The sequence below is a fragment of the Gopherus evgoodei genome, chromosome 9 (genome assembly GCF_007399415.2).
Source record: "Gopherus evgoodei ecotype Sinaloan lineage chromosome 9, rGopEvg1_v1.p, whole genome shotgun sequence".
Classification (NCBI taxonomy): domain Eukaryota; kingdom Metazoa; phylum Chordata; order Testudines; family Testudinidae; genus Gopherus; species Gopherus evgoodei.
The window spans coordinates 5,258,605-5,281,623 of NC_044330.1; the positions used below are offsets into that span (position 1 = coordinate 5,258,605).

General features: G+C 49.0%; 1 protein-coding gene across 7 annotated transcripts; it reads left to right on the plus strand.

The window, feature by feature from the left end:
- Positions 1 to 182: 182 nt before the first annotated feature.
- On the plus strand, positions 183 to 21,478 carry BCL6 (BCL6 transcription repressor). Of its 7 annotated transcripts, XM_030575506.1 has the most exons (11): positions 201 to 251; positions 6,211 to 6,373; positions 9,492 to 9,530; positions 10,662 to 10,833; positions 12,403 to 12,624; positions 12,763 to 13,746; positions 14,280 to 14,461; positions 15,726 to 15,893; positions 17,805 to 17,935; positions 18,665 to 18,802; positions 20,196 to 20,339. In XM_030575506.1, exons 4-11 carry the CDS (start codon positions 10,673 to 10,675, stop codon positions 20,337 to 20,339), a joined length of 2,130 nt encoding a protein of 709 aa, XP_030431366.1. In that variant the 5' UTR covers positions 201 to 251; positions 6,211 to 6,373; positions 9,492 to 9,530; positions 10,662 to 10,672. The 7 variants fall into 7 exon arrangements, with proteins under 7 accessions (XP_030431369.1, XP_030431371.1, XP_030431372.1 ...); XM_030575509.1 differs by lacking the exon at positions 6,211 to 6,373 and having other exon boundaries at positions 183 to 251; positions 20,196 to 21,478; XM_030575511.1 differs by lacking the exon at positions 6,211 to 6,373 and having other exon boundaries at positions 183 to 251; positions 12,403 to 12,609; positions 20,196 to 21,478.
- The last annotated feature ends 1,541 nt before the right edge of the window (positions 21,479 to 23,019 follow it).

Genomic DNA, 23,019 nt, shown 5'->3' on the forward strand with positions numbered 1-23,019 from the left:
CACCGCTGCCGGGTGGGAGACCCGGCCGGGAAGGCTCCCCGGAGGTCCCAGCGGCGGGCGGCAGGGGACGGGCAGGGCGGAGTGGGGAGGAGCGAGGGGGCAGGTAGGGGGGTGGCCTGTGGCCTCCCCTGGGCTGGGCGCAGTGGTAGAGTCGGCAGCTCAAATTCCGAGAATCGAGCTGTGTTGATTCTTAGAACGGGGGTTCTTAGAAGTGGTGATGCAAGGAGTTTCTAGGAAAGCCCGGAGACCAGGTGATTGCTGCCGCCGCCGCCGCTGCTGCTGCTTCTAGCGCCGCCGCCGCCGCCGGTTTTTTACCCTTCAGTGCTGCCGGGGCTGGAGGTGGCCAGGCGCCTCTCTCCCCATCCCCGTGCCCGCCCGCCTGCCTCCCTCCCTCCCGCTCGCGCGTGGCAGGTGTTCGGGGGGCTTGTCGAGGGGCCTCGCGTGGCTTTTATTTGGGAGGGGGGAGGTGCGGGCAAGGCAGAGGCGTCGCTGCCGAGCGAGCCCGGAATGTTCGCCGGCAGGCGGGGAGCGCAGGCTCGGGGCTCGGCTCTGCACACGGGGCTGCTTCCCTCTCGGCCGGCTCCTGCGCCGAGCCCGGGTGCGATGCTGATGATGATTTGGGGTCTAGCTCAGGGCCGGCTGCGCTTCCTCCTGCTCCTGCCCTCCCTCGGGCTGCCTTTCCCCTGCCCCTCCGGGCAGGGCGCGGAGTCTCGCTGCCTGGGCTGCTTCGCTCGCCTTTCTTGGCTGAGGCTTCCGTCGCCTGGCGCCCGGCCACCACCAGCCTCCCCGAGCCGAGTCAGTGACAGCGGGCAGCGAGCACAGATTTGCAACAACAAATGTTCCGAGCAAACTCGGCCGCTTAGCAAGGGCCCCACTGCCTCGCCCCCTGCAGTTGGTTGAACACCCCCGTTGGGCTTGAATTGTGTGTGTTTGTGGACAGGCGATTTGTATTATTATTGCATTGGAAACATGTTCGCCTCCACTGTCTTGTTTGGGGTTGGGGAAGAACCGTCTTCCGGGGGCAGAGGGCTCTGCACCTGCAGCCGCTTCTGGATGTGGGGTCTTCGGGGCGATGGGGAAGGGATGTTGACAGGACAGTGGGAGCGAGATCGCTTGGGGGGGGGGTGGCAGTACGTGTTGTGGTGTTTTGGGTGCTGCGTGACCTAAGGTTGTTTCCCAGTGGCTGCATTGTTGTGTATTTTTTTGTTTGTTTTTTTTTCCTCCACGGTGCAAAATCTATTGGGATAATCAAAGGCACATGCACCAGGACTCAGACTCGACAGGATGATGCAAAGGGCAGGAGCGGCGGGGCACAGAAACACTCCCGATTTTATTTCTAGACTGTGCTAGGGGAGGCGTTGACAACACAACTTGGTTGCGTGTGTGGCGGTGTGTTGTGTGTGTGGTTTTTTTTTCCTCTCTCTCCCCAATCCATTGCAAACAGATGACTTTGCAAAAGGGCTGGTGAACTTGGCAGCCTGGGACTGTCTAGTCCTGCCAACCCAAGCGATCCCAAGTCAGGAGTGCTGGATAAGACTCGCGGGAGATTTTGAGGGGGATCCCAAAGTAATTGTGCCAAGTGACTGTTTGGCTCGACTAACTGTTCCCTGCCTGAGTTGACCACGTCCATGTGTGTTATTTAGGAATCACGTTTGTATTTCATAGACTAATGACCCCATCGTGGGTTTGATGTTTTTGTTGTTGTTAGAGAAATAAAAGCATTTTTGACCAAGACATAAGTGCTTTAAGGAGACTTAAAAAAAAAAACCTGGCTACTGAATTACTATGTATGTAAAAGATTTGGATTATCACCGGCTTGAGGGGGAAAGTCCATCAAACCAGCGTTTCCGAAATAATTCTGGGCTGAGGTGGAAAGGGAGCGAAACCTCCCAGGGCTCGTGTCCAAGAGGGCGAGCGTCCGCCAGGAAACCCGTGTAATCTTTTAATGGGTTTCCAATTAGTTTATGGTCTCCTCGAGTGCAGCTAAAGTCCTCAGCGCACCCAAGACACGGCTGCTGCGGAATGTAAACACGAGCCGCGGACGGCTCCGGAGCGGGGTTGCTGGTTGCAGCGCCAGTGGAGACGGGCTGCCCTGTTTCTTCCTGGAGAGAGAGAGAGCGAGAGTGAGTGTGTGTGTGTGTGTGTGTGTGTGTGTGGCTTTTTTCTTTCATTTTAAACACTTAAAAATAAATCAGTAGCCAGGGACAATTCCCCTTGTTTTCCTCGTCGTTTACTACCACAGCGCGCTTGGCGTGGAGACAGGCGCTCGTAAATCTGCAGTCCCAGCTGGCCCCTTTCCACACGCTATTCCTGGAGGTAGCAACCAGCAAAGAGGGGCGGGCGGGTTTGTTTGTAAAAGGAAGGAGGGGGGCAGACTGGAAATCTCAGAGGTTTGCAAAAGTGCACGCTCCCCCCCCCCCCCGCAAGGTGCAAAGTATCAAACTTTATGGGGGGGGAGAAAGGAGGTGGGTGACTCTTCAGAAATCTCCAGTTCAGCCAGCCAGGGTTGAAATCCGATCCCTGTTGACATATGGGATCATGTCAAGGGGTTGCTGATGAGATTTTTAAAAATTATAAGGAGGGAAGGGTGGTGAAAACCCCTCTGTATTTCTCTAAGGAGAAGCAGTCAATCAAACTCCATTGCCAGCAGAGCTGAAGGATTCATTTTCCTCACACCTTGTTAATTTCTTGAAGGGATTTTTTTAAATGGCACAAGTGCCTCCTCCATAGGAATGTGTCCAAGCAAATTGCTTCGGCTGGGGTGGGAGGAATGTGGGGACAAGGTGATCTGTACAGTCTGTGTGATTGCTTTTTATTGAAGAGTTCCAGTTAGTTTGTTGTGTAAATGACAGATGTGACTTGATGTCAAAATACTTTCCTCTCCCCCCCCCCGCCCCCAAGGGGGAGAAACTTTGTTGTGAAAACTCCGTGGTTTAAGTACTGGTGTGTGGAGTAGCAGCGACCTCGCTCTGTTTGCAAGGGAATCGCCTTGTGAATGTATCTGGGGTTTGGTTTGTTGTCACAATATTTTGAAATATTATGAAATAGCCTTGATGGCCTAGAAGGAAGAGTAGGGAAAGAAAAACATCCTACTTTTTTTTTTTTTTTTTTGTGGCTTCTCTTCCCTTCTTTGAATCTGGCTTTTAAAGGCATCCAACTCAGGATCTGGCTCTGTTTATACACCAGGTAAATCTGATTTAAAAATAAAGTACCAAAAAAAAAGAGTGTTGCCATTGACTTCACTGGATGCAAGATCAGCACTAAACTGGCTTGGGAATGAAGATCTACACTGATAAGCAGAAAAGGATCCTGCAGCCTCTAACTGGTGCAAAATTGTCATTGACTCCAGAAGATGTTTTACTTGACTCCTGACTCCAGGCCCAGGCCTTGAGTCTGTCATCAGACCCATCTTGCTTGTTGTCCTGATGTTTTAAAATGTAATGATTATTCACAATATTGTATTAAAGGCTTATGGGATAAGTGATTTAAGAATAAATACAGACTTCCTTCCAGCAGGCCTTAAGGGCTTGTTTTACAGCTAGGAAATCCCTTCAAAAATATTTTAAAGCAAAACTTTTTCTCATGGGGCAGGAACTGCAGTTTGCATTACAACTGTGTTTTAAACCAGCAATCCATCCTTTTTTTTTTTTTTGTAAAGCCCTCAAATTTTCTGTCTTTGTCAAATAATCCAGTGATTAAAATATTCTAAGGCTGTGTAAGGATCTTCCAGAAGAATGGATTCTTGCATTGTTCCAGGAAGAATAGACTGCATTTCTAGGGAAATGCTCCATGTTGAGGGGCAAAATAGATCAAAGATCTCTTGGGATATGTTTCAAATCCATTTCCCCCCATGCCCACCCTCTGTTTTGACTGTCTGAGTCAATAATCAGAAGAAATGGTATTTCACTGGTTATTTATTATCCTAAAGAGAAGGAACTCTGAGTGAGAGCTGATTCTCAAAGAGAACACCAAAACCAAGTATTTATTCCTTTTTTTAATTGCTAGTGTTCCCAGCTAGTCTAAATGCTGGGTAGTGAGGGTTTAAGACTTCGGCCTGGGTCTAAAATAAGCCTAGCAGAAACATTTAAGCTGTGAAAAGCAAGGATGAAAAAGCTCAAAAAATAATGTTGCTCAGACGTGTTTTAAGAGAAACAGAATTACATTGACAAAATTATGTTTTCCAGTCTCAGCTGTGGGGTTTTATTTTCCAAAGGAAATAGATCTCTATCACAAAGCTAAAAGGTGCCATCTAGTGGTATGTTTTTAAAATTTTGGTGACTGTTTGCAGCTAATCTTTCAAGCTTGGGAAATCGAACATGTTGAATTCAGTACTTTAGCTAGCTTTTTTTTTTTTTTTTTTTTAAAGTTAGCAGTGAAGAATGGAGACACATCTAGTGCCGCAGAAATTGACTAGCCTAACTGAAAACAACCAAGTACATATTAAAATGTTACTGATACTTGCATGTGGAGCTCTGTCTGAATTTTCATGAAATCACATGTTAAAATATTTCGTACTTGTGGTGGTCATCTGCTGTTCCTGAATCATTGTCTAATACAGGTTGTCTTGTATTGCAGAATTATGCATTCATTTGAAGGGTTTCAGTCTCCACACATGGCAGCAACCTACTCCTTTATAAGGAAGTCTTAAGAAATATACTATATTGGATAACACATTGACAAACGCTAATGTAAATGCAGGTGGCAAAACTTAATTAAGATAATGCCAAGGTTTTTTTAAAAAAATCCTATTTCAAGCAACATTTTCGTAATGTGCTACAAGGACTTTAGATGAGCAAGATAAAATAATTTAAATAGCCATGTTAATATTTCTCCACTTGGACAAAAAAAATTTATCAAGGTAAAGTCAGTTTCAGCTCCTAGTGCTGCAATATTTTGGATGCAAACACTGCCTGGGGAGGTGTTGACAATTTTAGTTGGAACTTTAAAAAAAATAGTGGGTCCTACATTTTGGAAAAGTTTGTTTAAAAACTCATTTTGGGGAAAATTTGACTTGACTGAGTCCCTCCTTTTTAACCTTTCAGCCAGACTTATGGGGACTAAACAAGAATCTCCTCCATAAAGAACTCCTGTGTTTTTGTATTAGATTTATTTTTAAACAATTCTTGTAATTGGTAGAACTACAGCAGAACCTGTACCTTCCATTTGGAAATCTTATTCCTAAGAGGGGAGGAAAATAGTGGTCGGCTTTCTCCCTCATCCCTGTGTTCTAGGCTAGTCTTTCACTTCCAATTACATTTATTATCAGTCAGACACAATGAGGACATGAATTTTACTTACCACAGAAGGAGGCCATTGACTAATGCACTGTAGAACTGTTGGTAGAGGAAAGACATTTCTCCCTGAGTCACAGGACTGGCCATTCTGTGGGATAACTTGCATGGCATCTTCCCAAATACACCATGCTGTGCTATTTTAAAAAGATGTAGTGTGTGCTAATTGCCTCTAGGAGCAGCTCTGTGGGCTAAATTTATTTGCTGAATCTGAGCTGGAGCATACCTGCATATGTGTCCACAGTCCAAACTTGCCCTTATGATAATATATTCTTTTAAGCTACTTTAAACAGTACATGATATTTAAGATAATGGGCCACATTTTCCCTGGCGTCACTCCATTGACTTCAATTGAAATAACATTTCTGTATTCATTTTAAAAATTAATGTGCGGACTGTCTTATTTATTGGGAAGCCCCGGAAAAAGGCTGACTCATCACTTTCCAGGGATGGTTATTGGCTTTACATCTTCATTAATGCTAAGCAAGATTTTGGCAATAGCGATAAGATTTTGAAATGGTATTCTCCCCTCTTTATTTTTAAATGTAAAGTAATATGCAGACTTGAAACTGGGCCATTTCCAAGCATTCACAAGTGCAACCAGCTTAGAATCTTGTTCAAAGGAAGATATTAAAATTCACTGTAGCACCTTGCAATGCTAGAGGACAGGTGCAGTTTTCCTGGTTACAAATGCTGATAATAAACCTATCCTTGTAATATACTGCATTTCCTAGAGGCAGTTGTTTGCTGGCAGGAAATGAGACCAGCCTGAAAGTGCAGAATGCTGAATATGCTGCTAGTGACAGTTGCCAGAGGGAACAAGGGATGGGGAAGAGAAGCTAAAGCCTCTTTGATTTACGCTGACACAGTATTTAAGTCTTTGAGATGTTTTTTCTCTTTTTATTATTAATCAAAACAGGTGTTGGCCTGGCCCTGGGAGGCTACTAAACTAATGAAGTCCTGCTGTGAAAGCGGAAGGACTCTTACAACCCCTGGGCTCATGCCATTCTGTAACAAATGAAAGCTGAGAGCCAGGGAGCTGGCGAGGAGGCCCCTGTCGCAGGAGCAGCCTCTTCCTACAGGTGACTCTTGCCCTCTACTACTAGGGACCCCTGCGGTGCCCTCTGGGCTCTGCTTCTCCGGCAGGTGCAAAGGGGGGACAACCCCCGAGGTTCCTGCTTTGGGTCACCTGCCCCCAGAAACTAAAACCAGACCCGTGGCAGGGACCTCTGCTGCTGTCTCTACTCACGGACCGGGGGGTGGCTCTTTAATGCCTGGCTGCGGAGCGCCCCCTAGCGGGCAAAGGGGCCCTGCTGGCTCCTCCTGCCTTGGCTTGCGGAGCGTCTCCCCGCGTGGGTGAGGTGGGGCGAGTCGCAGGCTGGCCCTGGCTAGGGGGGCGAGGGGCCGCTGCACTCCATCGGTGGTGGGTGGGTTTGTTTGCAGCTGGATGGGATCCTCCTGCTAAGGACGGGGGCGGGGAGGGTGCAGTGCCGCGGGGGGAGGGAGCTGGGCACGGGTGGGGGATTGGGGTTCTGAGCTGCCAGGACCCCTAGGCGGCGCCCCCCCCAGCACTTCTCCTGGCTCGGCAGCCCCCGAGCAATGGTGTCTGCAGCCCCCTCCCTCGCCCACGTGGGGGAGCCGGGCGGATCGGAAAGAGTGGCCGGCCCCTGGGCGCTCCCACGCGGGGCTCTGCGCTCCAGCCCCCCGAAGTGCAATGCAAAGGGGAGAGGGGGCGGGCTCGCCATGCCCCGGGCTCGGCTCCCGCCTGGCTTCCCAGAACGGGGCAGCTGGAGCCCGGCGCCTTCCCGGAATGACAGCGCCGTGCCCTTCGCCGGCCCTGGGGGCGCATTTCCTCCCCGTGTAAACGCGGCGCTCACAGCGCACCGGCGGGGCTGGGGCCGGCAGCTGGCGGCAAGGTATCGTGGGAAAGAGACGCTCCGAGAGGGTGTCTCTGCCGGGGGGTTGCTGCTGGGTTTTTTCCTTTCCCTCCCTTACATCAGCAGGGCTAGAGGGTGACCTGGGAGGGTTTGTTTGGAAGCGGGTCCTCTCCTTCACCCCCCACCCCCAGCAGAAAAGGTGGCCTTTGGCGGGGTGAACCCTGGAGCGTCAGAAATTGGCTGGGGGGGGGGGGCGGCGGTATTTTTCATCTCGGAGTTCCTGTCTCCTTCTCTTCCCCCCCCCCCAACTATTAGCCATCAAATCTTGACAGTCTCTTTACTGTTGCTGAACTGCAACGGCCAAACTGGGGGGGGGGGGGGTTCATCTGCATCTGGCTTGATTAATATGGGATGGGTGGGTCAAGGGTGTGTTTGGGGAGGGGAGAGGAGCGCCTTCCTCTTTCTCAAGCCCAGCAGCAGGTTGAAGGCAGACCCTGCTGCAAAGTGCAATGCGAGGGTCCCTTGTCGGAGAAGGCGGCTCTGCTGTCAGCAGCCCAGATCTGGCTGCTTTCTGGAGGAGCCTGTGCCAGGGCAAGAGTGGGTTTGCAGAGGGGCACCCGTGTGGACCAAAGATGGGCTGGGCGGCGAGGCTGTGGGTGATGGGCCGAGGGTGCTGTAGCTGTGCGGGAGGGCAGCAGCAGGATGGTACAAAGGACCGGGTAGCACCCAGGGCAGGTTGGCCTCCTGCCACATCCCTGTAAAAGAATTCTACCATTGCTGGAGCTTCTTGCATGACCTGGAACGGGCTGGAGTTCCTGGTGAGCTTTGTCATTCTCAGACCCATGTCGTAGCCTATAAGGGGGCCTTGTTCTGATCTCAGGGACGACTCTTGTGACTCCCGTAGGTGTGACTGGCATTTACATTGAAATGACTGGGCTCAGACTCTGACCTGGTTGTACATCCCTTACACATTCCACTAGGTGGGAACTTTGAAGCTAGGCCAGTTGCTAGCACTATCTGTAAATCTCTTGGCTTTCATGTGAACACTGAAAGTGACTGGCACAGAGGGCTATGCAGAAAGGTCAGAGTCTGCAGTATTTGGGAAATGAGTCACTTTTTTAGAGTTTCAAGATAGGGAGACTGCAAGGCGCTCTGAAGATTCCTGTCATTGGAGTGTATAAAATTCATTTTAATGTCATGCATTTGTCTTAGCATATTAAAAATCACGCTAATTCCTCTTCCTCCCCATACCCCATAAATCTCTGGGCCCACATCTTTGTGGACATGGAAAGGTTTATGGTTATATCTGAAAAGCCAAATACCAGCTATGATGCTCTTTCCCCCTCTTTTAAATGTAAAAGCCAACTGTGGGGAGGGAGTATTTGTTTTCATGTAGGTAAGAGGGGGGGATAGCTCAGTGGTTTGAGCATTGGCCTGCTAAACCCAGACCTGTGAGGTCAATACTTGAGGGGGCCATCAAGGGTTCTGGGGAAAATCTGTCAGGGGACTGGTCCTGCTTTGAGCAGCAGGTTAGACTAGATGATCTCCTGAGGTCCCTTCTAACCCTGATATTCTACAATTCTAAGAAAAATAAAATTCTCTTAGAATGGAAAGAAGAAATTTCTCTGTCCCAACTGTATTAACTCCCCAAAGCCAGCAGGTGGAGACAATGAGCATCTTCTGGCATTCAGAAAAGGGGACTAGTTCTGTTTCTAGCTTTGCCACTGACTTGTTATGTGACCTCAATCAAGTTACTTAACCTCTCAGTGCCTCAGTTTCCCAATCATTAGCAATTTCTAGTGTTTCATGTTTCCAAAGTGCTTTGAAATCTTCAGAAGAATGGTGGCTACACTAAGGAGAACAATTCCTGACCCCTTTCAGTTTCTGGGGAAAATGAAAGGGGAGGGGACAGAGTCTTACAGCCCTATGTGATGCAATGAGATAAGAAAGGAGTAGGAATATTGGGAATGGGGAGAGGCATCTCTGAAAGAAGTGGTAAATGAATTCTTGTTTGACTCCTCCTGTACCCTCCCCAGCTACCCTCGAGTCCCTGACTCATAGATATGAAAGGCTGTTTGGCATACACCCATGGTTTGGGGTAGAGGGTGTGGAAGAGTCTATGATTAGATTCCCAAAGCCTGTGGTTGCAATAAGAACATACTGTACTGGGAGAAACAAATTAACTTTATTGGAGAGTGGAAGTGCTATTAGCTTCAGCTTGCATCCTGCTGATGTACATCAAAACAACAAGCTTGCATCCTACCACAGATCATTTACATTTCTGAACTAATCTGGTGTTTGTTTTCTTGTGCTTGCTTTGTAGGTTTGAAAGAAACTTTTGGGCTGTGAATTGAGGCATTGGGTATGTAAATTTAATTTCATGCCTTTTTAAATGTATTGAATGAAATGTTTCATTAGGCCCAGCCAGAATCTGTATTCAGGAGAGTGGCTGCGCTGCACAAAATTACACATTCATATCCCACCGCCGGCAGTGGAACCGTGGCTGGAACTAATTCTGTCATTGAGGAATTTGGCATTTAAGATTCAAATTCCAGTGTGGAATTTCAGGTGATGGATGGTAGCTTCTTGGGAAAGGCCTGGGGCAGACCCTCCAGTTTTGATGAAAGAGAACATGTGTTTTGGAAGGCTTCATATCAAGAACTGGTGAGGGAAGAGGAGCAGAGTTCTGGAATTAGGAGTCCTTGGTGATCTAGATTCTAGGGAATTGGGTATCGGGAGACCAGGGTTTTCTGTTCCTGGTGCAGCCACTGATTTGTGACGCTGGACAAATCATTTTCAGAAGTAGCCACTGATTTTTGGATGCCCAACTTGAGACCCCTTGGTCTGGATTTTCAGAAGTGCTGAACACCTGTAGCTTTGTGTGGGATCTTTATGAGTAGCTCTAATTTCCATGGTTGGATCCTGTAGTTTGGCTGCCCTGACGTCTGTGGGAATGACACACGTCAGAGCTGTGAGACCAAACCATAAAGTGTGTAATCTAATAACTACCGCAGGTTAGCGTCCAGGGTTTGCTTTGCTTTGCTTGCTATTCCTCTGAGATCCTCAAAGAGCAACTTCCAATGGAGCTGAGCTGAGCTCCTGCTGGCTTAGCCACACGGAGCAGCAGCAGGTCTGAGGTATGATGGGGAGATGGTATAGCTTGCCCACCTATTCCCCAGGAAGGTCCTGTTGTGTTCACCCATTGGGTGGGAGGACAGGATTCGTGCTGAATCCCCTCCAGTTCTTGCCCCCTTTTTTTGGAACATTCAGCAGAACAATCTGGTGCTCATGGCCACTGCAGATGGAAGCTGAAATGTGGCTGCATCCTAGATTATTATTATTTCTTCTCTAGCTGAGGGTCAGTTGCTGCTCTGACCAAACACTGCCTTTCAGGGTGACCCCTGCTGGAGTAGACCAATAGCAGCCTGTGGGCCCTGCTTTATAATGCCTTCTGAGCCACTTCATGGTCCTATGTTTCTTCTCTCTTTTTCAGGCAGAGTCAAGATGGCCTCTCCGGCAGACAGCTGCATCCAGTTCACCCGCCATGCAAGCGATGTACTTCTCAATCTCAACCGCCTTCGGAGCCGAGATATCCTCACCGATGTCGTTATCATTGTGAACCGGGAGCAGTTCAGAGCCCACAAAACTGTCCTCATGGCCTGCAGGTGAAGAGGGGCTAATGACACAGTAGCTTTCTCCCCACAACCCCTGCCCAGCCCCCTTTCCTTCCTCTGTGTTTACACGCCGTTCCGTCAGATAAACAGCACGTCTGACATCCCAGGGTCCAGCTCTGCCTTTCCGAGCCCTGTGATCACATCCACGAGTAGCAGATGCTTGGCAGGGGTTGGAGTCCGTTGTGCCCAGCTCTTCGGTCTAGCTGGTTTGCATACTAATGTGCAGCTAAACGAGTGTGTTTCTTGCAATGCTGCATTGCAGGGTATCGTCCAAACCAAAACCCTCTCCAACCTTGGGGAAGAGACTCTAGATCTAGAGACACTGTACTCCCATCTCTAGAGTCACCTGGCTCTGGTGGCTTTCGTTATCTCCTCAACGGTCAAGGGCTACATCTCAATGAAGTTTAGAAGTGTAGTATTATTGCTCCTTTGAAATTATAAAGCTATAGGGTTAGAGGGGACCGTAAGGGTCATCTAGTCTAATCCCCTGCCAAGATGCAGGATTTGTTGTGTCTGAACCACCCAAGGCAGATGGCTCCAGCCTCCTTTTGAAATCCTCCAATGAAGGAGCTTCCACACCCTCCCTGGGCGTCTGTTCCATTGTCCTGCTGTTCTTACTGTTAGGAGGTTTTTCCTGAGATTTAATCTAAATCTGCTGTGTTGTAGTTTGAACCCACTGCCTCTTTATGGCAAGAGAGAGCAACTTTTCTACATATTTTTTTTATGGCAGCCTTTCAAGTATTTGAAGACCCCAATCCTATCCCCCTTTCATCTCCTCTTTTCCAGAACTTGCCCTTGCTCCTTTCCCCACTGACCGAAGGATCCATTCGCTATTGTACCCTGTAAATAAAACAACTGCCACATCTACTGGCATTGTCGCTGGGCCTCGTTTTATCAGGGGGCGCTAATGTGGAGGAAATGAGAGGCCATTGGCATGGAAAAATGCATAAACAGAGTATCAACAATTTGTATTATACATAAACATCTTATGACAGTGCAATATTTTAGTGTGCATTTGACACAAACCGTGTTTTCCCATGCAGCTTCAGAAATCAGTAACTCACAGAGGGAGAAAAAACAGACCGTGCGAGGCAGGAGGAGGGATTAAGAGAAGTAGGCAAGGGAGAAAAGACATTTAAGTGGAGAAGGTGGAGAGCTGGTGAGCAGTTGAGATACAGGGAGGCTGCTCCAGATGGCAGGAGCTGCAGAGGAGAAGGCGCTTGCAGTCAGCGGTATCATTTGGGGGACCAATGGAAGAATTTAATGCTAGATCAGAGGAAGCAGGAGACATGGGGAGGAGTGAGAGGATTTCTGTGATGCAAATCTATGGAGGGTCTTTAAATTAACTTAGGTCAGAGTTCTCAACCTTTTCCATAACAGGACCTCCCTGGGGCCGGCCTCCCGTCCGTCTTCCAGTGTCGCAATGTAGAAAGGGCGGAGGTGGAGAGTTCATGATGTCTCGATGGAGAACTCCTGTAATAAGTCCCTCTCCCCTCTCTTCTTCCGAAAACTTGCAACGTTGGGTTCACTCTCCCCTCCCATCCCTTCTCCCCTTTGCAGCGGCCTCTTCTACAGCATATTCACCGACCAGCTAAAGTGCAATCTGAACATCATCACTCTGGCCCCAGACATCAACCCTGAGGGATTCTGCATCCTGCTGGACTTCATGTACACCTCCCGCCTCAACCTGAGGGAAAGCAACATCATGGCCGTAATGGCCACCGCGCTGTACCTGCAGATGGAGCACGTCGTCGATACTTGCCGAAGGTTTGTCAAGTCTAGGTGAGACACCTGTGGCTGAGTTGGAGAGCCTGTTTTGGGTGGAGGGGGGACGCAGAGGGTGGAATTGCCAACGCATCTGACCGCTCATTTCAGAGGCTGGGAATAAGGCGTAACGCCCTTCCTTTTGTCTCCATGCAGCGAAGCCGAAATGGTCTCTGCAATGAAGACGCCAAGGGAAGAGTTCTTGACGGGCCGGATGCTGAGTCATCCGGAGGTGATGGCTTACAGGAGCCGGGAAGTCTCAGAGAACAACATGCCTCTCAGAAACACGCCTCTCTGCGATGGGAGGGCCTTTGCCTCCACTTTGTACAGTGGCCTGTCTGGATCACACCTTTCCTACACTGGATACAACCCCATTCCAGTCAACGGTTTCCTCTTAGATGACGAGCTGCGAGAGGCGAGGATGCCCCTGCCAGATGTCTCCAGGGTCAACCCTTTCCCAAAGGAGAGAACGCTGCCATGTGACAGCTCCAGGACAATCCCTGCAGACTACACCAGAGCCGTCACCGATCTTTCAGCCAACACGTGCTATGCCACCATCTATTCTCCTAAAGAGGCTGCTACCGAAGAGGCCAGAAGTGACATGCACTACAGCATAGCCGCTGGTCCTAAGCCCGTTGCACCTTCGGTCCGAAACAATCCCTACTTCGCCTGTGACAAAGTGGCCAAAGAAGAAGAGCGGACCTCTTCGGAAGACGAGATAAGCCAACACTTCGAACCAACCAACACACCAATGAACCGAAAGGGTCTCATCAGCCCTCAGAGCCCCCAGAAATCAGACTGCCAACCCAACTCGCCAACTGAGTCCAGCAGCAGCAAGAACGCCCGCATTGCTCAAAGCTCTGGCTCTCTGGGTACCAAGAGCCCTACCGACCCCAAAGCCTGCAACTGGAAGAAGTACAAATTCATTGTCCTCAACAACCTCAACCAGAGCACCAAGCAAGACGGTGCCGACCAGAACGAAGCGGGGACCCTCTCCCCTCGCTCCTACGTGTCTACGTCGGTTTGCCAGCAGTCCATGGAACCTGAGAATCTAGACATCCAGTCCCCAACCAAGCTGAGCTTGAATGGGGAAGACTCGACAATCCCACAAGCAAGCAGGCTCAACAACATTGTGAACAGGTAAGGTGGACCCCCCTGGAGGAAACAAGACTCCTTGCAGCGCTGCTGGGTTTTATTCATGTTTTGGGTAGATGCCCAGCTTTGGTGAGCTAACCTCTTACCTCAGTTCCTCGGAAGGTGTAAATCAGTGAGTTCAGTGGAGCCTTGCCAGTTGATACTGAAGATCTAGCCAGTAATGTATGTTTCCCAAGTGTGTAACCACACCCAGTGTAGGCTGATGGTTACATCAGGGACTAGGAGTCCTGGCTCACTATGTGGCTATGGTCAGTTCACCTAAATCTTGTGCCTTGGTTTACTCTTCTGTTACCTACCCAAGCGGAACGTTTATAAAGTGCGTTGAGATCTTTGTGGGATGGGCACTATAAAAGAATGAAGTGTGATTGCTGAATGCCCCATGGAGCCCTGATCCCAGCTGGGGCATCTTTAAGGGTCTGCTTAGAAATGCGTGTGTATTCTTCATGCCTGGGCTGATTGGAGGCGGTGTGGTCTGGTGTCACTAAAACCTTCCAATTGGCGTTGCTCTTCTTCCACAGATCTCTGGATGGGTCCCCTCGGAGCAGTGAGGGGCAGTCCCCTCTGTACCTGCATTCCTCAAAATGCAGCTCCTGTGGCTCCCAGTCCCCCCAGCATTCTGAGATGTGCCTTCACACCCCTGGCTCGACCTTTGGAGAGGAAATGGGCGAAACCCACTCTGAATACTCCGACTCTAGTTGTGGTAAGTCCAGACTCCATCCTCCCACACTTTCCCTTGCAGCCGGCAGGTGGGGGCGCCACTGGAATCTGTGGGATGATGCTTCCACAATGCCATTCCTCCACATGAGAGAGGGGCCTGGCTGCAGCACCCCCAGAACTCTGGGCATGTTTGAGCCTGCATCCAGACTAGCAGCCTGGGGTTGATCTTTACAATGGGCTGAACCCAAATCCTGAATCTGAACTTCAATGGTTCAGGCCATCTCTTTTCCAAGCGGATCTCAAAGTGCTTTCCAAACCCTCTAATTGGCTGAATGAAGCATACATGGGAATTGGTTTCTCCCTCTAACAAGGCAGCTTGGGCTAGTTGAGAGTAATTAGCATCTCCCAACAGCTTAAGACAGGAAGTGAAGAATGCCACACCCACTCAGAATTGCCGAGGGGGACTGAGGTAGGCAGAAAGAAATGATCCACACTTGGACATGGCCATGTTATCTGCCTCACTCATCAATCCATGGAGCTGTCTCTAGTCTGGAGGAGCAGTTGTGGATTAACAGGGCTAGATTGTAAAAGGGTTCAAAAAAGAACTAGATAAGTTCATGGAGGATAGGTCCATCAATGGCTGTTAGCAGGGATGGTATCCGTAGCCTCTGTTTGCCAGAATCTGGGAATGGGTGACAGGGGACGGAGCACTTGCTGATTCCCTATTCTGTTCATTCCCTCTGGGGCATCTGGCACTGGCCACTGTCGGAAGACAGGATACTGGGCTAGATGGACCTTTGGTCTGACCCAGTATGGCCGCTCTTATGTTCTTAAGAGGCTTACAGAACTCTGTTTTGTGAAAATCTGTTTGTCCCCATCCTCCAACTCACTGGGGAAAAATGGAAGATTTCATTGGCTGCTCAAAACCCAAGTTCCCCCAAAGATTAGAACTCTGAATTCATATACAGTGAAACTACCATCATGAAGCGGCTTTCCCACCCTCTGCTTCCTATTTACTAAGGCACTGCCTCTGCTTGGTTTGTTTACTGGCTAGCCCCATGGGTGATTTTTGCTGTGTATGTATGACGGAACAGGTAACAGGCGCTGTGGAAGTGCTGCTGATTTCATTCTCCCAGGCTGCTTCCCCCAACTCCATCGAACCCTCGTGAAACAGACTTTAGCTTGGACATGTTGGCTTCACCTCCCCACCGGCTCATTGGCCCTGTCAAAAGCACCGGTCCACGCAGGAGATGTGCTTGCTGATCTCATTCATTCTCCCCGCCTCTCTCTCTCTCTGTCCCCGACAGAAAACGGAGCCTTTTTCTGCAACGAGTGTGACTGTAGGTTCTCTGAAGAGGCTTCCCTCAAGAGACACTCCCTGCAGGCGCACAGTGATAAGCCCTACAAGTGTGACCGTTGCCAGGCCTCCTTCCGCTACAAGGGAAACCTAGCCAGCCACAAAACCGTTCACACAGGTACAGCTCCTGGTGCCAGCCCATAGCGGTGCGTCGCAGTCGGTCCTAAAAGGCACCCGAGTGCCAGAGCAGCAGATCCAGGACACAGCTCCCTTCTGCCTTGCGTGCAGGCCTAATCCGTACCCTGTGAGGGAACAGCAAAGCACCCCAGCACCTGATAAAGGAGGGTCATGGATCTTCAGCCGCCTCCTGGGAGCCCGAACTCCTGGGTTCTGCTCCTTTGGAAATGGCTTAACCCCTGTGTGCTTCAACTATAAATGGGGGAATACTTGTTTTCCTCCCTAGGGGGCTGTGAAGCTTAATAGCTGCAAAGTACTTTGGGATCCTCGACTATGAGGTGCTGCCTAGCATTTGGGTCTCTCTCCACATGTGAGTTGTATTGGCTGTCCCATTCCGAGTGTTTGGGGTGGGGGATGGGCCCTGTGGGCTCTTTTTCTGATGGATAAAGAGTCTGAGAGAGGTGGTTATTTATTTTTGTTAAAAAAATCTGGTTGTTTTTTCCATTAGAAAGTTGGGTGCCCTCTAATCTGGCAAAATCCCTGGTGACTGGCGAACGGTTGAAATGGTCTGAGCCAGCCCAGTGAAGGAAGAGATCAGGGGTTTAGCTGCTGCTCAGAATCCCGGGGGGGGGGGGGGGGTTTGACTTGTTTCTGTAAACGCTTAGGACATCGATGCCCAACTAACACTTTAGGGAAAGGAAGTTTGGATTGAAGACCCAGCCTCCCTCCCCCTTCAGTTGGGCTGAATTGCACATTGCCTGACTTTACGTGGAGGATCGGAGCCATAAAGTACAAGAGCTCACAATATATGTCCCCTGAGATTCTCAACACGTCCTCCAGCAAAAGCAGGGGAAAGCAGATTTGATGTTCAAGCTATTCTTCATTTAAAAACAAAGGCAGGAGGAGGAAAAAATAAACCGCCCATGAACCTTTCAGCCCATCTGTAGCCATCCCAAGGAAGCAATGGAAGGCAAAGATCCAATGACGATTACCTTTGTGTAGATGGCAGGTGGGAATAATTGAGGCTGAATAGTTTGGAGCGCAGTTACTACTGACTCCATAGCTATGAACCATCCTCAGTCTCCCTCAGCCTTGCTCACTTTGCCAAAGAAACGACCAGCAATTGGATCAAATGTATTTGAAACCATTCAGAGACCAACGGAGCCATGCAGATCTCATCTGCTTGCTGCATCTCTGCTTTGCTCTCCCAGCTACCGTATAAAGTTGGATGATATTGCTTGTTGCTGGACTAGGAGGGGCTGAATTGTTAATCCTGTCTAGCAAAGCAGACAGACTTGCCTGGTAGCCCTGATTTCTAGGGCTGTGCTTCGCAATCTGACCCAGACGGTAGTTCTTCGAATAACTTTCTGGGAGGAGGAGGAGAGGGTCACATCTAGCTAGGGTTGCCTGCCATAAATACCAGTGTGCAGTGGGTGTGCCACACAGACAGTGAGCAGATTCTCTGCTGCACCCAAATGTTCTAGGCAGTAGGTTCCATGTCTCTTAACCCACCTCTGCGTGCAGGTTGGAGCAGCCTGAGGGCTGCTTTAACATGCACTGGTCCTCCAAGGGACTGCCTGCCAGCTGAAGATAGCTGAAGCATGCCATACTGTGCTTCCTTGGCATCCAGTGCTTGTGGGGAGGTTGATGTAGGACCAGACTACGATGGCTGTACTCCGATCACATACACACCAGGGGGATTCACAGCTAAGGGGAGTGAAGCCGAGCAAAGGGGTTGGAACACAGCAGGGAGTCTGCCCTGGGCGTTGCAGGGGCAGCGCTTTCTAGGAGGCCCATGTCTTTTCCATTCTCTTGTAGACTATATAGCGATTTAGTGACTGTAGTGGAAGCTTTGGGGAGCTCAGGACACTGTGCGTAACCTGGTGTCTCTCTGTTTCTGGCGGGGCGACAGGTGAGAAGCCATATCGTTGCACTATCTGCGGAGCCCAGTTCAACCGGCCGGCCAACCTGAAGACCCACACGCGCATCCACTCCGGAGAGAAGCCCTACAAGTGTGAGACCTGCGGGGCCAGATTTGTCCAGGTGGGGATCCCGCTTCATACTCTGCAATTCCCCTGGAGAGTGGGATGCGTCTTCCTGCCCAGAGCAGGGGCTCTGGGGCCTGGGGCTCTGCTGCGTGTCTGTGACATGGGAAATGCCCTGAAGGGGACACTGTTCCTTGCTTAGGGCCTGGTGATGATCCCATGCTGTTGCGGAGCAAATGCAGGCCCCTTGAACTTTATCCTTGGCAGGTCAATGAAGCTAGTCCATTGTTTTTCAATTAAACAGATCTGTGCCTCTGACATTTCTCCATGTGCTGGCAGCCCTTCAGGCTCTCAAAGGGTTTTGCTGCAAACATTCATTAGCTTATGGCCATGGAGTCTGATCTAGGATTCCATACTCTAGGAAGATAGCTCTCCGGATGGTCACTTGAGTAATAAGGACTGGGCTCGTGGTTACAGTCTCTGTCCACAGAGATGGCAGCTTTTCAAACTCCTTTTGGTGAAGCTGGTTTATTAGCAGAATCCATTAGGTTTAAAGTCTGCCTTTAATCTCAGAGCTGCTGTACCGAATGGTCAGTCCGTTCCAGTGTCTCCTCTCGTGGCCAGTGGATGGGAGGAGGATTTCTTCCTGACCCCAGCTGTTGTCTAGCTAATGCCCTGAAGCATGAGGATTGATAGGACTGGCTTGGGAAGCTTGGTCTGAATGTGAAGTGCATGTGGCAAGCATGCCTCTGGGACCTGTTTTCTGACACTATCTCCTCTGCGACAGGTTGCCCATCTCCGAGCTCATGTGCTAATCCACACTGGCGAAAAACCCTACCCCTGTGAAATCTGTGGCACACGCTTCCGGCACCTGCAGACGCTCAAAAGTCACCTTCGAATCCACACTGGAGAGAAACCATACCATGTAAGTAACCTCCCGGCGTTATCAACGCTAGTGACCAAGAGCCAGAACTCCCTAGCAGCCATAAGGGCCACGTACCATGGTGGGGAGAAGTTGTCTGGCACTGACCGCTGGCATCGCCCAGGCATGGATCAGTCCTGACCACCGGGACTGTCCCCAAGGACACCTCCTTTTCCCCTCCCCATCTACTCTCTGGCACACAGTAAACTAGAGGCCTGCTGCTGAGACAGCATTTTGATGGGCTGAGCTGTATTTGGAACAGCCCCGACCCCTTTTCTCTTCCTCCTCTTCCCCAACCGAAGAAGGTCACGTTCCTTCGAAGGGCCGCTGCTCACGTTACAGTAGAGGACAAAGGACATTGCTCCTCTACTGTACGGAGGATCATAGATGCTAGAGATGAGAGGTTTGTTGAGACGTCCCCTCCAGGCTCAACTCATCTCTGGCATAATTGTATTGAGTGAGGGCTATTCACTGGTTAGGGTATGATGCTGTGCAGTTGGTGGTGTTACCCCAGGGTGAGCTTGGCCCAGGATGCTTTTTTAACCCCGAAGCCCATAACATGGGGGGCTTAACCTCAAATCCAACTAGCTGGAGCTAACCATGAGTAGATGCTACCAAAACTCAGAGGGACTGGGGCTTGGAGTGGCACATATCATGTAGCACCCTCTTCCCATGCATCTTCTTGGGAGCCCCCATCCGACCCACAGGGAGATTGCACAGGAGATCTTATGTAGCAATGTCAGCAGGTGGGAATAGTTAGGGTGAAAGGGGACAGAAAAAAGCCTCTTCGACTCTTTACACAAGGCAGAACTGTGGTTTAGAGGCTAAAGCAGGCGAGCTAGGACCCTTGGGCTCTACTTCGCTAGCTTTGGCATTGACTTGCTGCGTGACCTCTGGCAGGTCACTTAACCTCTCTGATGCTGTTCTCCCATTCTGAAGAAAGGGGGAGTCCAGGGTGCTGTGATCCTGAGCAATCATTAATTAGGACAAGATTTAGAGTCCCTCGACAGAGGCACTAGAGACCTGCCAAGTGCTTCATATTAATTGTACTCACTGTGTTTGAAGTGACCGGCTGGGAGATGGTGTCAGTGTCTCGGCAATGATGATATTTTAAAATTGAGGCGGAAGCATGGGCTGGCAATTCAGGCGCTGGCCCTGGGTTCAGATCCTGGCTCTGCCACAGATGCCTTGCATGGCTTTGGGCAAGTTACTGAGCCTCTCTGTGCCTCAGTTGCTCATCTGTAAAATATGCTCCCATGCCATGTTGCGAGGCCACATTAATGAATGATTGGGAGGCGACAAGGGCGGGGGTTGGGGGGGCATATATGTGGCTAGATTACATATGGCTCTGTAAACTTTCGAGCTAACAGTGCTTCCCTCATCCTTTCGGTTTTAGTGTGAGAAGTGTAACCTGCATTTCCGCCACAAAAGCCAGCTGCGGCTCCACCTCCGGCAGAAACACGGCGCCATCACCAACACCAAGGTGCAATACCGTGTCTCGACAACAGAGCTGCCACCAGAACTGCCCAAGGCGTGCTGAAAGCCAGGCGGATTTCTCTGCGGGGCGAGGGAGAGGAAGGGGTGTCTGAGGGCGAGGGAGAAAGATATCCAAAGGATACTTGTAACACTTGTAACACTTTAAAACTTTCATCACACGATGGAGTGCCTCTAAGCCCATAGTGCAGATAGGTGGGAAAAAAATATTAAAAAATACACGGGTTTTGTTTTTATTTTTCCCAGTTATGTGAAACTGAAAAAAAAATTATTCAGATTTAAATGTGTATAAAAAATGTCTGTGCAGTGGAGTGTTTAACCTTCACAGTCTGAAGATGAGGAATGTAATGTTGATTTACGGGAACAGTTGGGTTTTTTTGTTTGTTTTTTTTTTTGTGGTTTTTTTTTTTTTGCTTTGTATGCAAAACGTGTGCTCTTTTAAAGAGAAGAGAAGAATTGTGTGCTATTGAAGAGAGGGCTTTAACTTTTTTAACCAAAGGTGAAGGAATCTATGGCAGAGCTGTAAATATATATATAAATATAAATATATATATATAAAATAAATATATATAGACCTTAAAGATATATTAAAAATATATAAAATGCATTAAAGGCCTGATTTAGCATCTGCTGGCAGATGCTGATTTGAGACTCTTTAGTGTGGTAGAGCACTTAACAAGATATTTTAAAGTATTGCATCTGTATAAGTAAGAAAATATTTTGTCTAAATGCATCAGTGTATTTGTATTTTTTTGCAAGTGAAGGTTTACAATTTACAAAACAAAGTGTGTATTAAACCAACAAAGCTGCAGAAGGAATTTAAAATAATAATAAAGTGTAATTTTTTTTGGTTTTGTTTTCAGTCTGTATATATGTAAAATGTGGTTCGCACGGTGCCTTTCTTTTCAATGGACGTTTTCAATGTATGAACTGTATGAGCCCAATTTCCTTTTTAAGGTACAGCCTGATGTTACAAAAGGAGTCCTCTGGCAGAACTGTTTATCGGGGAATGTTTTGTGTTTTGGGGGTTTGGTTTTTTGTTTTTGTTTTTTTTGGTCTTATTTTACATGCTTGTGTTATGAACAATCTCGGGAGACAGGGTTTGGGCTGTGTCTAAACTGCATTAATGCGTTCTGTAAAATATAGCTGTACAAATACAAGAATAAAACGATGAAAAGTAAAGTACAGTGGAGTGAGGGGTATCTTCTTCTGTCTGTTTGGCTTAAAATGTCTTGATCTGAAATTCTCTCACTTGGAACGGTCCAGACTTAGGGTATGTATTCAGTACTCACCGGATTGGCGGGCAGCAATTGATCCAGCGGGGATCGATTTTTATCACGGGTGGTCTAGATGTGATAAATCGACCCCCAAGCGCTCTCTCGTTGACTCCTGTACTCCAGCTCGGCGAGAGGCGCAGGCAGAGTCGACAGGGGAGCGGCAGGAGTCGACTCACTGCAGTGAAGATACCACAGTAAATCGATCGAAGTACGTCAACTTCAGCTATGTTATTCACGTAGCTGAAGTTGCATAATTTAGATCGATTTTTCCCCACCACACACACACCCCAGTATAGATCCGGACTTAGTCATTAAGGTTCTGATCCAAAATGCACTGAAGTCACAGGAAAGGCGCCCTAATCCCGACTGAGGCATGTGGCGCCAACCCAGCAAAGCGTGCACCCAAGTAGTTCTGTTGACTTCAAGGGCCTATGCTACTTGCCTACAGTTAAGCATGATCTCAAGTGCTTTGCTAGATTGCGACCAACGAGTAGCCTGCAGTTCCCATTGACTCCAGTGGGTCCTTTGTGAATGCTCAATACCTTTGAAAATCAGACCACTGTTATTAATGTGCCTAGCTATGAAGTCAACATTTTTCCATTTTTTAGGGGGCCTGATGGTCAGCACTGAAGGGCTAGATTGATGGTGAATTGCAGAGTCCCTGGTCTCTAGCTCAGGAGCTCAGCTGAAGATGTGGTCTAGGCCATACAGATTCTCTGTGACTCTCCACCCTTCCCACCTGCAACCAGAGGGACCCACCTTCTTCCATTCATGACTCCATAACATCCCAGTGGCAACACCAGTCCTCATTTGGCTGGCCAAGTCTGACTGGGGATGTATTTTAGGAGCTGCAAAGGAGGAGACACCAGTAATCATGAGACTGCCAACAAATTGTTCCTGGACCACAGTTCCAGAGCCCCTGCTCCGCTTTGTTGTCCAAGCAGGCTATTTGGCTTAACAAAGAGAAGGTTAAGGGGTAACTTGTTTACAGTCTGTGAGTATCTACAGGGGGAATAAATATTTAATCATGGACTCTTCAGTCTAGCAGAGAAAAGTGTAACAGTCCAATGGCTGGATGTTGAAGCGAGACAAATTCAGACTGGAAATAAGGTGCATGTTCTTAACGGTGAGAGTAACTAACCCTTGGAACAATTTGTCAAGGGTTGTGGTGGATTCTCCGTCACTGTCCATTTTTAAATCAAAGTGGGATGCTTTTCTAAAAGATCTGCCCTAGGAATGATGTTGGGGACGTTCTCCGGCCTGTGCTAGGCAGGAGATCAGATGAGATGAGCACAATGATCCCTTCTGGCCTTGGAATCTATGGGCTGAGAAATTCAACAGAATAGCTGCTGGCCCCATGTGATTTTTTGGTTGCTATTTTCGCTCTGGTGTGCAAGCAGCACTAGCTAGTAAAAGCCAGGTTCAATTTCGGTTCTGCTGGAAGCACTG

Excerpts from the sequence above, each read along its gene's own strand:
- BCL6 (XM_030575509.1), top strand. The coding sequence starts at position 10,673 with ATGGCCTCTCCGGCAGACAGCTGCATCCAGTTCACCCGCCATGCAAGC. Across the intron at positions 12,625-12,762 it reads CGAAGGTTTGTCAAGTCTAG|CGAAGCCGAAATGGTCTCTG; the intron begins GTGAGACACCTG and ends GTCTCCATGCAG. Across the intron at positions 14,462-15,725 it reads ATACTCCGACTCTAGTTGTG|AAAACGGAGCCTTTTTCTGC; the intron begins GTAAGTCCAGAC and ends TGTCCCCGACAG.